We start from the raw sequence: 17952 nt of genomic DNA on the forward strand, positions 1-17952 counted from the left end.
ACTTCTCATCACTAAATGCATCATTTTAAACAATCAGATTAGGATGCATCACATTATCAAGACCATTGGTCGTGTTCTTTATTTCATAAATGACAGCATTCTCCCCACAAATTCACCTCTAGCGTCAATGCATCACACGGGATCTCATTAATTATTCTGAAATAACCACTGCAATAATGAACCATAACTCTGACTAGTTTTACTGGAGCAACGCATCAGAAGCTGCTTTGTTGTGTTCTAGCTAAATGCACTTATGAGGTTTAAGATTGTCAGATTTGCTTTGTATAGAAATTTCAGCCAAAACATGTGCTCTTTAGACTTGAAAACATGTGCTGAAGGCTGTCGCTGCCATGTGCTCCGAGCATGCCACACGTGCGCACACCAGTCCAGTGAGAAACACGGCGACTCGCAGGAAGCGCTTCTTGTAATGTTCGCAAACAAGCAAAGCTGAATTTTTTCTTGCTGAACGACCAGGCGTCATGAACAAATTGAAAGGCCTAATATCTTAGTCAGCAAAGACTCTTCCTGATACAGTGGGTACAGTGCATGTGCCAGAGCTGCTAACGTGTTGTGAACCTTACCTGCTGGAAGCACAAGAAACATACACTCGCCAAAGAAAAAATATTTAACACATGACGTTTCGAGACCCGTACGGGTCCCTTGTTCACAATGAGGATGGGCGGAATGGGCTGCTACTTATAAGCGGACTTGACTGCACAGTGAGTGGGCGTAGATATCGGGGAGATTCCCTCTCGTTCTGTTGATAGCATTCTTGGTCGTCCGTATGTAAAATGATCCGAGAAGTAATCGTGAAGATAAATCTTGGACACAATCTTGGACACGAAAAAACCTTTATCTTCACAATTACTTCTCGAATCATTTTACATACAGACGACCAAGAATGCTATCAACAGGACGAGAGAGAATCTCCCCGATATCTACGCCCACTCACTGTGCAGTCAAGTCCGCTTATAAGTAGCGGCCCATTCCGCCCATCCTCATTGTGAACAAGGGACCCGTACGGGTCTCGAAACGTCATGTGTTAAATATTTTTTCTTTGGCGAGTGTATGTTTCTTGTGCTTCCAATATGCTTCCCCCTCACCAGACAGGATTCTGTCGAACCCTTGATTATGTAACCTTACCTGCTGCTCGCTATTTGCCACTGGCGCCAACATGGTGCTACATATCTGTGGAAAACACGGGGCCAGGAAATGCGAAAGGAACAAAGAGTTTGCTGCGTGGTGTCAGCGAACACGTTTTAATGCAGGCAGTATAAGCCTAAAAACAGTATTGACCAAAGTTATTCCGCCTGCACCAAGTAGTAACAAGGTGTTCCGAGCTGCTACCACTGCCCTGAAGTGCTTGCGTCCCTGAAAAATTCGCATGTAGCCGAGGCAGTGCACGCCTTGCAGTTTACAGTGCTGAGAATAAAAACTAACAGAAAGAACATCCCCTTCCTTCTTCTCTCTGCGGTTCGGAATTTTGTAATCTTAAACTCAGAAACAGTGAGTCCTCTACTATTTTAGCACAATTTTTCTTCGCTGAAGATTTTTTACTGCGTTTGTCATTTGTGTGTCTTACTGCCCCCTCAATCTTTTATTTTCATTGAGATGGACTTCCGACTGCTTTAATGCTCATTGGATCAAGTACCGCATTATTTTCGTTGAACTTGTGTAAAAGGCTCCGCTCCCGGTGTTAACATTGCGACCTCACCCTGCCTATTTCCCTGTCTCCGTACTATTTGTTTAAATAATTACGGTTTAAATAAGATATATTAAGTATCTTCCGAGTGGCCAGATATGTTTGACCGATGTAATTTGTTACTTCAATGCCTGCGGAAATGATACGCCATCTTCGGGTCATATGCACTTTTGTTTAACAAATCTGGGCTGCTGGAAGACGTGTGTCGCTGCGTGTCAAAGCACACTGGCCGACCCCGTTTCACGACGTGCTCCTCTGCGCGCAGTGCTGCTGTCCAATGGTCTGCTGCCGGCCAACATCCTGGAGGGGAGCCTCGTCAGCGTCGGCTCGTATTCGCAGTGCCTCAAGACGCGAGTGCTGGACGACCAAGGCCGTATCACCTTCAAGGGCCAGTATTGCTCGCTCTCCGTCAAGCCCGCCAGGTTACTGCTCAGGCAGCTGGTCGAGAGGTACAAGATGGCCGCCGAACTCACGGTAAACCCAGCCGGCTTTCTAGCGAGCGGCCAGCAGCGCGTACATGGCAGGGAAAGGCTGAGTAGCAAAGAAAGCGCGCGTGTTGTAAAGGGAAGTATATTCTATGAAGCATAAAGGCTATACCGAGTAGCGTACTTTAAGAAAATCGGGCTTTAGTATGATGTTACTAAGAATTTCGTTCTTGCGGCAGCACCGGCGGATCGGCCGGGCGTTGATTACTCACGACGAAATGAACGACCTAACTGCTGATTACAAGGCATAAGCTTAGTTTTCAGCACTGTGTGTGGTTTGTGTTCGAAATACGCCATTTTATATAGTAAATTAATTTTATTCAGCACCAACGTCCCAATTTATCTCTGTAAAAGTTAACAAAACTCGGCAGGCTGTTCAGAGAGAAGGAGGAGGAAAAAACTTTTATTGCTCTATTAAGCAGAGGTGTTAGCGGCTTCCGGATGTCTTCATCCTTTGGGTTGAAGTCCCGGTTGATCCGGTGGTTGGTTCCCTTGTTCCAGGGCCCTTACTGAGCCGTGCCACCTCGCATGCGTGCTGCACTAGTCCTCTTTGGACCGACAGCTCGCTGCTGGTGAGCAGGCCCTCCCACTGTTCCGCACTGGGCTCTTTTAACTTATGAAAGGAGAAGTTGTTCTTGCATTCCCATGTGATGCGGTATAACGTGGGGGTTGCCCCGCACCACGTGCATGTGTCCGCGTATTGGTTCGGATACATTTTGTGGAGTGTGTGTAAGTTGTGGAAGTTTCCTGTCTGCAGTCTTCGCCATCCCACTGCTTCGTGTTGTGTTAAGAGTGGGTGTGGCGGGGGATACGTTATTCCCCTGCCTCTGTGATAATTCAGTATCTCCACGAACGTTGGCTCCCCCGTCGTGGTGGGTTCCGAGTCCGTTGATGTATCCGCTCGGCTAGTAAGCTCGCGAGCTAGATCATCGGCCCTCTTCACTCCGGCGTGTCCCGGTACCCAGGGAAAAACTCCTTGCCCGCCGTAGAGCGTCTTCTAAATTTTAATGACGCTGTTAGCCAGTCAGGATTTTTCACTTGATTTCTTCAGTAAGCTCTGCAAAGTTTATCTTTCGCACATGAGGGAATCAGGAAGGGGGGGGGGGGGGGGGGGCTTGCCAATGTATTTTTTTCGTGAAAAAAAGTAGGTGATATTTTTCAGCTTATTAGAGTTCATTTTTTTTGTAGAGGTTATCCTCATATAAAATTTTCGCCTGAACAAAGAGCCCTACTATGAATATCTCACTCATTTATTTGCGACAGCTTAAATAAAGAAACAAAAATTTTCCGCCCGCTACCAGTGCCTATGAAGATATTCGCGCCAAGGGTGTATACGTTTTGAGAATCAGTGAGCATTTAGTTTCCTGAGTCGTGCAGATCGGCTGACTGCCACAAAAACAGCCCACACAGAATACAAGGTCGATGACAGCGTGTCAGTCGTCCAACTGTGACGATTCTGAAGCGGGAGATTAAACTCTCCACCCTATTTTCCCAGTTGCCAAAAGCCTGGTGATATGCATATATTTTTCGGTGCCCCATGAGCTGCTTGAAAAGCCGTTTCTTCTTCAATGTAATTGAGGCGCTAGAAGCGTCCATCCAGTATTCTTTCTCCTTCAAGGTTTTCTGCGCTGCTTTGTAGCAATAAGTTCTTACTGAGCTCGCTCGCATCTATACTGCGCAGACCGGAATCACTACGTTCACCAGACCACCAAAAAATTTTCACAGTCGCAATGCCCACTATGATGCTGCAGTGTTCGGACATGATTGCAGAATGGGTGTTGTAAACGCGCTGAACCCACGTAGTTCGTGCCCAATATTTTTTTACATTCTGCGTCCTGCGTTCCGACTGAGAAAAACAGCTGCCAAAGACCAATTGGTTTTCAGCTGGCAAATGCCGTTCAGAAAGTTTACGCCACAAAAAGTGGTGAAGGGCCTACAGGGCTTACCCTGTAGGCCCTTCAAGTGTGGTGAAACCTAGACGCGTACAGTGGTAGTAATGCTTACGTAGTAATTTGGGTGGCGTCAGCACGGGAGTAGACACAAACACATGAAAGACGAAGCATAACGGTGACACACAAGTGGGATGCAGAACATCAAGTGAGGTGACAAGCTCGGAGAGGCTAGAAAGAAACTGCAAGACTGGTTGTATCTGAGCTGGTTGGTACATCGCTGTACCTGTGCTTACGCCACTCAAGCGATGCCTTCTAAGGCCACAACAATATTATATTGCAGCCAATATTAACAAGACAATATCAGTCTCAACGACTAGCGGCACCGCTTTGAAGCAAGCTACGCCATACGTTCTCCGTCTCCAGTCATGACTCACAACCCTTAATTTTTCATTGAGGTTAGGAGGACCATTGAACACCTTGGCACTTTTTGGCGATGACAAGCATTATTAATACTTGTCGTTCGAAGGCGTTGCTTGTTATCTTTGTAAAGAGACGTGTTCTGTTTGAAGTCTTTACCTCTCACATGCTTATGTAAACTGTAAAACTGTCTGGAAAGCTTCTTTTGTGCACCATCAAGGAACGACAAGCATTTTCTAGAAACATTACTTACGTGCTGGGTTGTGAAATGTACTTTGTGTGCATTTGTAGATGTGTAGTATAGCGTAACATCTTGTCAGTATTCGAGTGTTTTGTTCACATCTGCTACAAGAATAGCGCGCGCCGCCTTAACCCCTCCTTATTTGTTCAACGGCTCAACTGAATGTAAGTAAACAAGGGTGATTTGACGACTTCGAGCGGATATATTATTAATCACGATGTACGCTCGAAAACAGACTTTAAGACCCCTGCCTTACGCTTGAATAGCGGCACGACAGCTCGATGCGAAACCAAAAAGCATGTTCCATAAAATTGCAGAAAATTTCACCTTAATATTGGAAGCAGTCTTCTAGTCACACGTTATGCGTTGATTATTTATTCCCAGATATATAACTGTCGGTATGGCTCCCAAACAGAGATATGGCTCGTTAGGGCACTGAGGAGTAATTTTGTTTTGTTTTTTTCTGTGAGTTCAGAGTGGTTGTTTCGGCGTTTGTCAATAGACGACGGCTCTTAATACCCTTTTCTTTTTTAGGCGTCACTCATCCGATGTCGTTTCTTTTCCGATTAAATCTAAACATCAGATTTTATTTATTCCCACTCTCGTGAACGATGGATGCATTACTCTTCCCCTTTTTTTTCCTTTTGCCAAGGTATGTAAAAAGGTTATGCAATGCTTTACAGGACACGTACAGCCTTGTCAATGGGACGACGAACGAAAAGGTTAGCAATCCAAACCTGAGACTTGGGATATGTACTCCGTCTACGTGCTCGGCGAATGATTTGCAGTTCATCACAACGAAACGTAAGACCTTCCAATGGTTTCTTCTCTGCACTTTTTAGCCGAAGGATAAAGTGTGATACTAATGTGGCTTAAGCTACTCTACAACTGTAGAATGATGTAGCTTCATTCCCTAAGGGTTAATATTTATTCTTCGGGAAAAAAGTACGATTGCTTTATTTTTGTAGAAGGGTCGAGGGAGGCAAAAAAAAATCACGGTTAACTTACTACCACCCAAAAAATAAGAGCTAATCACTTTGTGTGTATTTTTTGCGCGGTGTTTGTGCCCAGAGGGGCAAGGGCCTTGTCAGGAGACTAATAACATCCTTTTCTCCTGCCCCGCGGGAATCACCATGTATCGCCTATACCAACAGCGGATAAGTGAATAAAAAATGAGAGGAGTCGAGCTTGAAAGGCAAAATGGTAGGCCGACACAGCAAGTAAAGATTAAAATTAAATCGGTATTTTCATTAAGAAAACAAGGATGCGAAATAATCTAAAGCCGCGTGCAAGTTGTAGGAGCTAACGAAAAGCGGAGAAACTAGCACCAAACTAGAAATTCTTTACAGCACTTTGTCGCTGACGCGAGCGAGAGCTGCTCGTTTGGCACGACACTGACATTACGTGGATGGAATGTCCTCGTGCAGAATATTCGATGCATTTGGACAGAGTAAATGTATGAGCTCAAGCTGCGGATTGTTCAGATACGTGCGTAATTATACGTATTCGTTAAACTTTTGCATCGTGAATTTCTCGAACGAATTGTCACCGCACAGAACCTACTTAACGTGAAGCTTGTTGTGAATATTAAGTAAATGCAAATAATGATCTCAGGTTGTTTAACTTTCAGTGTTTCACTATCGGCTACCGAAGCATACTACGCGGCGACCGTATTTTGATGGAAGCGAAATGCAAAAGACTCTCGTGTTGTGTGCGATTCTTGTACACATTGGAGCACTCGGAGCGGTAGAAATTAAGCTCACCGCTGGGGCAAACCTAAAAGCCCACAGGCACTTTCAGGACGTTGCGGACTACATACCATACCGATGTATGCCATCGGCGCAGATACCAGTGACAGCGTGCTCGGTCGCAGCTGTCGAGCCCCGCGTTTGGCACAGTGATGGTCTCGCGCTTTGTGAAAACGCTTTGCGTGATGGTCACGCGCTTTGTGCAAACAGCCATTGTGAAACGCATGTCAAGGCACTTTCGTGAAGAAATTAGCAACAGTACTTTTGCATGCTGAGCACACGAATGTAACTGCAACTAGAAGTTTCCTTAGTAGCGCTTTCGGCTACTCGTAAAAAAGTAATTTCTTAACACTCCCTAGAAATTTGATTTAAACAACGTAATGCACTTCTTTGGTCGAATGTTTAGGGGAATCCCCCACTCGGCTACATTGTGGAAGCTGCATTACTTCACTTTGTAGGCGTATGGCTACGCGTGGGTGGATGTCAATGAGTAATTACTCCATTATTACTAAATCTACTTCATCTTAGATGATACCCCTAAACATTGGGCCAGATTTTTCCCGTTTCGAGTTGTTGACCAATTCGCTCTCGCCCTACTATGTGCATACCGTATGTGCATACTATGTGCAGCCCTCCTCGTTAGCTCAGTTGGTAGAGCGACTGCTACGGTAAGGCGGTGGTCCCGGGTTCGAGACTCAGACCAGGACGAATTTTTCTTCAACTACGAAGTTTTGGGGAAGCTGTGTAGCTTTCCTTACCAGACATATGGCTGCGCTTGAGTGGATGCAATTGAGGATTGACACTTGCAATTTTAATGCACTTCTTTGAAAGTTTTGAAGGAAATGAACCTCATTAATAATTCCCAGGCAGTGAGACAATTCATTGTGTCTTCAGTGGCTGCTGTTTTCAGCTCAACTCAACAGTTTGCTGGCTACTATGTACCGGACTCGGGGTGTGGCACATACGGGCCTTTCGCGTTATCTCGTTTCCATGTGATATCCGTATATTGTGTGGGCATGTCAGTTTAACTTGCGTGATTAAAAAAAGTGTCTGGACATTTCATCGAGAGGGTCCGCGCTTATTGATGCAGTATGGACTGAGTGCCAATAAAGCAAACGCCTGCTTCGACACGGTGCTCAAGCTTATACGGTGCTAATTCAGCCAGTGCTCGACGTGTGTAGAACGCCCTGAGCGGCCAGAATATCACTCATGCCCAGCTTTGTAGGACATCAGCAACTAGCGTTATTGGTTGGCGGCCAGTATTGAACTTCCTCGCTGCAGAATTCGAACTATAAATTTTTTCCTGCTCTCCCTCCAGCTATTTCCATTGGTCATAGAAAATCAATAGGATATACCGAACATTCGAAATTCCCGCGATGATTCTGAGTGTTAAGTGCCACGCAGCGTGTGGTGGCAGCCTTGCAAGCTGGAAGCGTTCGTCCAGGTTTCCTTGTCTTTATGATTTCTGCGCCATGCCAGATATATCAGACACTATATTAGACAAATCATATATTTGCAGCAACCTGGACAAATTTATTGCCAGAAAAACATGAGAGGCAGCTCTAACTGTGTAGCAGAATAAGTTGAAATAGCTGATATACTAACATGTTAGAACGCATTAAAACTGCAACATAAGATGGAGACGTAAACATGGAGAAACAAGCTAAGTTTTAAATTTTAGGCGTGTTTATATGCGTGCACTTTGCTTCGCTGTTAACACGAGCACAACATATCATTACGCCCTGCATCAAAAGCAAGACAAGAAAAAAGAAAGGAAACAATCGCCAACACGCTGCTGAGTGTCGGGTGCTAAAAGTTCTGTTATGGGGATTATTCATACTATGAAGACAAAAGGCTACTTCCTTTTCCGATGTTTCTAATTATTCACAAAAATTATTTCGTACAATCAGCCCAGGTAGCCATTTTCAGACGAGGGCCTTTTCTTGCTCCGCATCTTCGAAGGTGTTCCTATCGTCGACATTTCAGAGGAAAAATCAAAATCAAAATCAAATCAAAAACATTGTATCCTCAGGGCGTGTCCTGCGGAGACAGAGACTAAAGGCTGATACAGCCTGACGAGGTCTCTGCCCCCGTTTTGTTCATACAGCGTAGCAAAAAGGTGCACTCGACATAGAAATTTAGGTTTTCCATTCGACATCCAACAAAAATGACTTAGAATATGCCAGGAAAAAAAAACAAGCAATACTACTCATATACACAGTTCACAAATATCATGTGCCCAGACAAACTTCATAAGAATTACAGCGCGTTACAGGCATTCAGTGAGCACTGATGCCGCAGTACACACGGCGCATAAAAAGAAAAACCGTAAATCAGGAAGAAAATGCTCATATTATAATAAAAACGGTCTACGGAACGCATGCGGTTCTCACAAAAGAAGTTCTATACATTCTTTTTAATTTAAGAGTGTTATCTGTCCGATTTATTATGCCTTCATGTTTATTTATAATATTGATTGTTTGGTAGGTCAATGACTGTTTAGCGTAATTTGTTCTAACCTTCAGTAGCCTTCTTGTGTGATGTCTGAAACCGTACTGGTGATCAACTGTTACGCCGAGATCTTCGTATATGTGTGTGGCGTGTATATGTTGAATTATTTTATAGAAGTATATTTGGTTGCCCATGATCATGTCGTGCTTTGCAAATAGGTCCCTAGTGTGTAAATTGCGGATGTCTCCTATATAATTTTCAAAAATACGTAGCATTCGTTTTGTAATACCATCAACTTATAATAGTTATGTTGAGTAGTGGTGCCCCAAACTAGCGAATGATATTAAAAGCTTAGTTGGAAGCTGTTCGCGTAACATCAGCGAGAAACAAATCAGTGTTTCTGGTTATTCAAATAAAACTAAACACAGATTAGTTCTAAACGCGGTGTTTGAAACGAAGTAGAGTGACGCCGTTGTTGAGGGATTTTTGCATCTTTGAATGCAATATTGTGGGTTACCGAGGGAAACAACAGCGCTTACAAGCTACGTAACTGCTCACCCGTTTTCTTTGTTTGTGGAGACAGTATCAGAGACGTCGTAGGTAAACAGCATGAGCTTTATTTTGGCATGCCAAAGTCTCTTTAATTAGGAGAAAATATGGGGATGGTAAAATAAAAATGTCCTTCTGGAGGTTTGCTTTTGAAATTCACCGGCTTTAGGTGTGTTGTAAGCCATATTGTTTTGTTTTTTATTTCTCCTGTCTGCTTCAGTTGTTGCCCCGTACGGCATCACAACAGAGGTGAAAGGCTGCCGCACGAACGACCCGAAAAAAATGACCACGCTACAAGCTGGCACAGTGTAAGTTATTGAACGTTCGTGAAGCAAGAGTTGAAGTTGCAGACTAGAGAGAACAAGAACGGTTTTGAAATCTTAAAGGGAAGCTGAAACGGTTTTCAAATCGCATGAAACGCTGCGGTTGGGAAGAAAGGACCTTGAAAATCATGTGTGTAAATTTTTTCCTGATTCTATCCGCAAACAGAGCTTGCTTCGCTGCGGCCCGCACTTTGGCGAACGACACATCAACGTAATCTTCTGCCATCGCCGTTTACTTTCTCTTGTTCCGTCGTTCCCTGTAATGCGTGAAGCCTGTATATTAACCATTTTTGGCATGGTACTTCTTTCGAACAGCGCTCAGCACACAGCGTGGTAAAATCCGTCGGTTGTTCTCCCCCAGCCTCTTACACGTTAACCAGACAACCTGGTGGTACGCAGAATGCCGAAACTGCCTGCACAAAATATGTGCAGCAATATTTCTCTTTTCTTTATATTACTTTCTTACCTGTTTGTAAACTCTTTGCCTTTTCCAGCTGGTTCACATCCATGCTGAGCTAAAGCCACTTCCAGCAATGCTTTACTGAGGCACAAAGTCGAACTTTTTTGAGCTCGTTACGCACTGTGTGCCTTTTTGCTTTTTCCTGATTGCTTGCACCTCATGGCAGCACAAGCAATTCTCTTAATCTTTCATCAGCGCGTAGCACATGCAGCCGCACCTAGCTAACGGAACAAAAAAGCGATTATATAAGCCTAGTATACTTGAGCAAAGCAAACATTTGCATTCATGAGCGCTTGGTTATGGCTGCCGATCTACAATGGCGCCAGAATTCATACAAGTTTGTCCTTGATTCAGAACGGCAAAGTGGTCGAGCAGCGGTACGCATATATCTGCCACAAGTAATTCTGCTCGTTATCTCGATACGCAACAACAGCAACTACATCTCGCAGCACACTAGTTTTAATGAGCAGCACTGCGAGCTCCGAAACGCAGCCATAATTATTTTGAAAAGCGTTTTCAGCTCGAAAAAAAAGAAAACAACCCACGGGGGTAAGTGCAAAAGTTTCATGGTTGAACAGTAGCCCGAACATGCGACAGAAGGAAAGCGCACACGGGAGCTTCCTCCCGGCCGCCTCGTCTCTTCGCGCTGTAGTACAGCAGTGCACCCACTCCAACTCATGCAGTTTTGCATTCTTTTGTAGTTCTAAAAGGCCTTCGGGGGTAATTAAGCAAGTAACTATAAATAAATAAACAAATGCTTTACCTCGCGCGACTCGTGTAAGCGTGCCGGTGATCTGATTTAGACCATGTTTACAGGTGTTACAAGAAGTTGGTGGCCAGGCTTTCATGCAGCAGCGGTACACAACAACGTTTCGGCGCGATTTTTTCTTCTTTTATTGCCACTTGCCACTTATTGCCACCTACACAAAGATATGCACGCGCATGCACCTACGCAAGACATACGTATCAGTCGAGATTTGGTTTTCGTGTTACCCTGGTAGGACGTGAAAGGACCATACTGGGTTAATGAAATTTCCGGCTTGCAGGCGCCGCCATGCGGTCGCTTCTCTATTAGCTCCTTATTAGGTGGTGGCGCCAGTTTTCTGTTTAGTCTGTAGTTCTCAACGATTTCGGAATAGGTTTGCGCGCGCTAGTCCATATTCCGACAGTCCGGCGGTTCCACGGTTACCCGGAAGCAAAGAATATGGGAAGGTGCCGACTACCCCAGAGTAGACGCAGATATTGATAGCAGAGAAAGCTGGGAAGCCCTGCTGCGCAGCGAAGAACCCGCTCGGCAGAAAGAAGCCAATCCGCCTTGCGGCTGATGCTGCAAAGAGAAAAAGTCTCTTTGTTAGCCTTTAGTCCCGGAGGCTTCGGCCCCCGCCCTCCAGGCCTGCGTGCCGGGGGCGGTGAGTAGTAAGGTGTCTTCATTTCCGGTGGAAATAAAAACTGTCATCCACCCATCCATCCAGTCGAGATTTCCAACACGTGATAATGTCGAGACTTGACTTTCGCTGCCGGCGCACTCCGCGGTGTCGTTGGTTCCGCCGTTTTCTGAAGCTGCTGATGGCTGGAACATGCATGGTGAAAGTCCAAACTGTTCAACACTACTTGAATTATCCATAATTTTCAAAACGTAGTCCTTAAAAGCCCGCTAAAGCAACGCGCTACGCAGCAACGCCGTCGGTGCCGGCCGGAGATCCCCGTGGATGACGTCACGACGGTCCCGACCAATCGCGGGCAAGAGCGGCGTTCGCTCGGGGCCCTGAGGCGAGGGGGCGCGTTTTCTTCTAAAAAACAGCTTTGTGCGTTTATTTCCGCTCTTTTTGAATGAGATATTCTGTTTCAGTGGACTAAAAACTATAAAATGACGTAGAGAGGTCATTTTTTTCGAAAAGTGCTTCAGCTTCCCTTTAATTTGTGTTTTATGGCGCAATATTGACCGCTTTGGTGCTGCATATAGCTTATCGTAATATTAATAAGTTGACTGAAGTGTTTAACGAAGAGAAGATCCACTTCCCAGAAATAACCAGCTAAGGAGTTGGAGATTTTTTTTATCTTGCGTATCTTTTCTTTCTTCGTGAACAGGCACGTATTAAGACAAAATCTTACACAGTACCTCATTTTGAACTGCGTTTCAAATTTACATCTCCTTAATATGTTTAACAAAGTATTTATTTTGTGCTTTGCCCTGATATGACGTCATTTTACAGGGCATTCCTATGTAGCCTCGCCTCTCTCGTAGTTCTTGCCACCGCAGTGGAGTGGTTGCTAATGAGGAGACCAGTCGCTCGCAAGAAACACGAACGTGAGTAGAAAGTGCTGAATAAGAAAATGCTAGCTTTTTATGCTATCAACCTATTTATTTTCACTTATAGTCCCGCTTAGTAAAACAATATATTTAAGAACGCAAACCCCCCTTTGCCAGGCACGTGTCTTCACTAGCTAGTAAGCACAATCGCTCATAACGCAGGGACAAATGTGAATAAAATAAAGACAGAAGAAAGATGATAAAGATGGGAAAAAATAGCGTACTTTTCATTTTGTGTAGGAGGATTAAAGCTTTTCCCACTGATGTTACGAGGTAGAGGTGCTTCTTATGTATTTCCTCTTGCACTGCAGGAGGTTGGGGTGGAAGCGAGGGAGGAGGGCATGGTGCTACTCGCGCTCGACTATTTAGGCCTTGGCCTTTTATTTTGTCACCGATGCTAGCAAGCGCATATTATTTTATTTTTCTAACAGGAATTTCTCTCGAGCTCCGATGAGTTCAATAGCTTGCTACCATGCTCGCAAAGCAAACATTTCTGGCATTTCCTTACCTATTGTTTGAAATTACATTCTTCCCGCTGTGTATTATCACAACACAAGCTCCAGTTTCCCTTTCTCGAAATTTGTCTCTGGAATTAGGAGACGGCTGCTCAGTGAAACAATGCGAAATGTAACAAATATACTCACTGATTTCCTTTGCTTTTCCTAACCACTATGCGCAGCAGAGGTACCTCTACGGATACTGCTGATGTTCTCGGCTATCAAAAACATGCGCGCCCTGCTCAGGACAGCCGTACATGACAACCCACTGAATTTTGTTGCTGGATTAAAGGTGCTTCTGGTGCTGTGGGTTGTCTACGGCCACGCCTTCATCATCATGCCGATCGAGTTTGCAGGTATCACACCACTAGTTTACGCACTGCCAATTACTTGATCCGTACGGTGAACTGCGGTGGGTATTCAAAATAATTGAACTCAGTGTGCTTACTTACACGGACACATGACAGACACCATGACGCACAGCAAAAAAAGAAAAGAATGATACAAAGAAAGAAAGAAGAATACATAGCACTAGTGAGGCGGAAGAATATATATATATATATATATATATATATATATATATATATATATATATATATATATATATATATATATATATATATATATATATATATATATATATATATATATATATATATATATATATATATATATATATATATATATATATACATATTAAGGAAGCCAACAGTCACCGAAACCAAGGTGCATAGGGGAAAGTTTCTTATTTATTTTTTAATTTGTAGTGCCAATCAATTGGTTTTAAAGAAGATTACTTATAAAGCAGCGGAAAAAACAACCATGCCGTCGGTGGGATCCGAACCCACGACCTTCGAATATCGCGTCCGGTGCTCTACCAACTGGGCTACGGCGACGGCTGTCCAATATGCTGCTTTCGCGCGGGTATTTATGTCTTGCGTGTAAGCGAACCTTGAGAATGTTCACCAGCGCCACCCTCGTCCATAGCGGTGGACGTAGCACGTCCTGTAATAGCGCGAGTGCGACGTAGAACGTCATCTAACGGCGAGGGCTCCTGTTAGCGATATTTCTGCAGCCGTGTTCAAGTAAGTAATGCTTGTTTCACTGAACTAAAACACACAATTCCAAAGCACACAATTTGGGGTTTCTATACTCACGATAGACGCTGCTTAGTTCTTCGCGGATCTGCAGAGGGAACATTGTCCTAACAAAACTTTTCTCTTACAGACGATCTATTTGCTCTCTTAGATATCTTCTCCAAAACTTCAGCACAGGTACTTCCGAACGCCGTGCTAAGTGTCTCCACCTTCTTTTTTTTAAGGTAACTTCTGCTTCCTAAATACATTGTGTGTGTACAATTGAATATAGAAAAAAACTTTGCAAATTCTTGAAGAAAAATGAAACCTGTAAGGCTTCTAACAAAGCGTCACTTCTCAAATATGTATGTATTTATTTTTCACAGTGGTTTTGTCCTGCCATTCGCGGTGCCCAATCCCAAAAACCCAACCAGGAGGAGAGCCATAGGCACGGTGTACCTGATGGGTGTAATAAAAAGATACATAAGGTAATTGCTCCAAATTAACTTGCCAATATGCGCTTCCGCGACATTCGACGTTTCTGTCGGGCCTAATCTTGAAGTACCGCACAATGCGACGTGAGAATTCAAATGCTCGAGGAGCTTGTACCTCGTGCACAGTATGTTTTGTATTGACATTTTGTTCCCAGCTATGTAAAGTACTTTTTGAACCATTAATACCGACCGTAAAACAGAGCGCAGCAGGGGAAAAGGTTTAACGAAAATGATCCGTGCACTCCCTGCGCGACGTGAGTGCAACAGAGGGTGATATGAGACAGGTATTGCACGAATCATTCTTTCAGACTGTGGAAGATCAAGCACTATAACAAATAGAGCGTTTGCTATCACACTGGTTTAATAACGTCCTTGTCCCGTTCTGGATGGCAAAAGCTGAAAAGAACCACCGATACGAAGAAAGGTCAGGTGCTTTTCATAGTCTCGCTGTAGACATTTCGTTGTAGGTACCAATGCTGATCGACAAGGGCTGCTGTACATTTCTAGTGCCTTTTGCTTGAAGGAGCAGGCCCTAGAAAAAATTGTTATGAGTCAAGTCATTAAAACGCATTTATGCTTTCGGGGATTGATAACAGTCATCCTTATACTACATAGTTCACGACTATTTACTGATAAAGTTTCATCGTTGCGGCCTTTCCTTCGCTTTCTTGCATTACCCTGCGAGCGAGAACAATGGTGAATTCGCAAGTGCTGATCGAGCTCGACTCTAGATAAGATCAAACTTAAGTGCCGACAGACTGTTCTGCGATATATTTCTAATCTGACATCTATCATATTCACCGCCGGCATTACGAGTGTCTGAAAACTCACGCAGTCCGCAGTGGGACCGAAGTGTGATATCCGAATGGTTTATTTAAGTTACAGACCAACCTTGCTTTAAACTTTACTCGATGGGAGAAATAATCGAAGAATTGATTGCTGATATTGATTGATAATTTAATCAATTTTCTGATGAACGCATGAGCTGAATAATTAGCTTTGCCCTTCAAGTTATATCAATGGTATGTTAATGCTGAGAAGCGAAAGCAGCGAAAAGTCTTTTCAGAAGCGGAAGTCAAATGAAATTTGCGGGACGCTTTTTGTTTGTTCATACTTAGAACACGTGAAAGGAAAAGCCATTCAGCCATATGTCCCGTACAGCTGTGATACCATTCATTTCTGTTCCATCTCGATCAGTGAAACAGTTAAAATAAGTGTACCAGATAGTGTCTGTGGTGTCGAAGAAATTTAGCTCGCTGAATTGTTTGCTCAAGTAATTTTCAATACCATTGTTCTTGAAACTACACCTTTCTTCTAGGGACCCTGCCGCGAAGAAAAACAAAAAAGATAGATGTGCAACACCTTTTCCGGTTTCTTAAAGCTTGTGAAGATGTGACTGCGGCTTCGTTGTACAGCAGCTGATTCGTTGCATTCGCACTAACATTTCTGTTCTCTCACCCCTAAGGGTCATGCTGCCCTCAATGGCACTGATACTGTGCTTTTACCTCGTGCCGCTCTTGGTGGATGGCCCCGCCGACCAGGACAGCCTGGCCCTGCACGTGCATAACTGCATCCAGAAACCTTGGGTTGTGCCAGCACTCATCAACAACTTCCTACCACTTCACCTCATGGTGGGTGCGAACAGCGATACGTGCTCTGCAGATAAGCTATGCTCACTCTGTCCTCTTCGGTTAAAATCCAGGAGAGGTGTGAAACCTAAGAAAAAGTGAGCTAGACAGTTTGGAATTTAAGTGTTCGCGTTGTTCGTTATTGAATGATTTCATTAGAAAACACTTTTATATTAATAACGCTTCAAGAACGGAGAAAAGCGCCCCATTCTGAAAGCTTTAAAACAGTGTAACCAAGACTGTAAATCGTAAGGGGAACAATTCCGAACAGAATAGTGTATGCGATCTAAAAGAGAGAGCGTGTACAAATACTTAAGCGTAGTGGTGACATTACCGTACATTGCATCTTCACCTCGTGATTTTGTAGCTATCCTGTTGTATTTTTTTTTTTTCAAATGATGAAATGGGGAAAGGTTGAGTAAATCTGCTAGCATGGCATATAGATTTGGCAAGAAAGAATAATTACCCTTCAGAAACTGGATATTTTTACGCGCAATGCGTCTGAAATTTAGTCAGTCCTGTCACTGAGCCTGTAGCAACAATAGACGTCCGGAACGTCCCGAGATGACCTGACACGAAGCGCGCGCCCTCCACCACTGTGTTACCTTGGGCAAGCAGCTTCGCTCGCTGATTTCGCCTCGGCTTAAGCCAGTATGAAGGTTATTTTCCTCTCTCCCGAATACGCAGAACCGTGTAGTTACGTAACCCTCAAGCCTAAGTGATCCCAGTCACGCAAGATTTGCACATGCCGGTGCGATGTCGTTAAGCCTTCTTTCGGAATTCACGGGACAGCAGACATCGTAAAGTGGAAGGTGCCTATTCAGTGTTCGCGCTCCTTCCACTGAATAAGAATTTAAAAAAATGACAAAATAAGCGCCGCTTTTTGACGCCTTTGGGGAGTCACGACTTCGAAAAGAACACCAGAAAAAGAAGAACGTGCTTTGAGGCGCCGGAAGATAAAAGTAGTTCGTGATAATCCCTTCGTGATAAGCACGATGAACGTGGAAGTAATGAGAAAATTAGATAAACTGCAGACTTGAGTGGGTTCATTGTTTTTTTCTGGGTTTTCCTGGAGCCTCTTTGCATTAGGTGAAGGTTAGCGGAACCACGACAGTGGCTTTGATAAAATTATCTGATGTCTCACTCTTGTCAACACAATTCAATGCGTATTGTTGGGGCTAGGTATAGCTAAGTAAAGCCTTATAAAGGAACACAGTGCTCGCATAGCGTTTAGTTAAAGTGCAAAAATTACTATGATGAGAAATAAAAACTTACTAGAACTATGTCACACAAAAATGCAAGACTACGGAAGTGTTTATTTTCGAGACATGACTGGGTATGGTAAGGAGTAGGTAAAGGTTCGCTGGAATTGTCGTGAGAGGCCACGTTTATGTGAAGCTGACTGTCTTCTATCATCTTTCTATGACTTCCTTCTTCGTATTACAGTCGGCGTCTTATTCATCTGCTTCTTGTAATAGGACCGTAACAAGAAGCACTTAGAGGAACGTAGTATGTTTTGCGTTCTGATCAAACTATTTGCTGCGGAATTGTATGTAACATGCATTGAAATACGCCTACTTCTTTTGATTATTTCTTATTGTTGTGTCCGTGGTTCAAATCACGACGGCCATAATGCAGATAGGGAGTACAGTCGCTCCTAAAATTTTTGCTCTTAAAC

General features: G+C 43.9%; 1 protein-coding gene across 1 annotated transcript in view; it reads left to right on the top strand.

Moving 5' to 3' along the window:
* The window catches only part of LOC144115214 (nose resistant to fluoxetine protein 6-like), a 53109-nt gene that overhangs the window by 10964 nt on the left and 24193 nt on the right, over positions 1–17952 (top strand). The window contains exons 2-9 of the mRNA XM_077649492.1: positions 1968–2176; positions 5421–5541; positions 9706–9793; positions 12482–12576; positions 13259–13432; positions 14304–14397; positions 14539–14640; positions 16112–16277. Of these exons, the coding sequence (XP_077505618.1) occupies positions 1968–2176; positions 5421–5541; positions 9706–9793; positions 12482–12576; positions 13259–13432; positions 14304–14397; positions 14539–14640; positions 16112–16277 (1049 nt within the window). The remainder of the gene's footprint in view (positions 1–1967; positions 2177–5420; positions 5542–9705; positions 9794–12481; positions 12577–13258; positions 13433–14303; positions 14398–14538; positions 14641–16111; positions 16278–17952) is intronic.

Source organism: Amblyomma americanum, chromosome 1 (assembly GCF_052857255.1).
Source record: "Amblyomma americanum isolate KBUSLIRL-KWMA chromosome 1, ASM5285725v1, whole genome shotgun sequence".
NCBI lineage: Eukaryota > Metazoa > Arthropoda > Arachnida > Ixodida > Ixodidae > Amblyomma > Amblyomma americanum.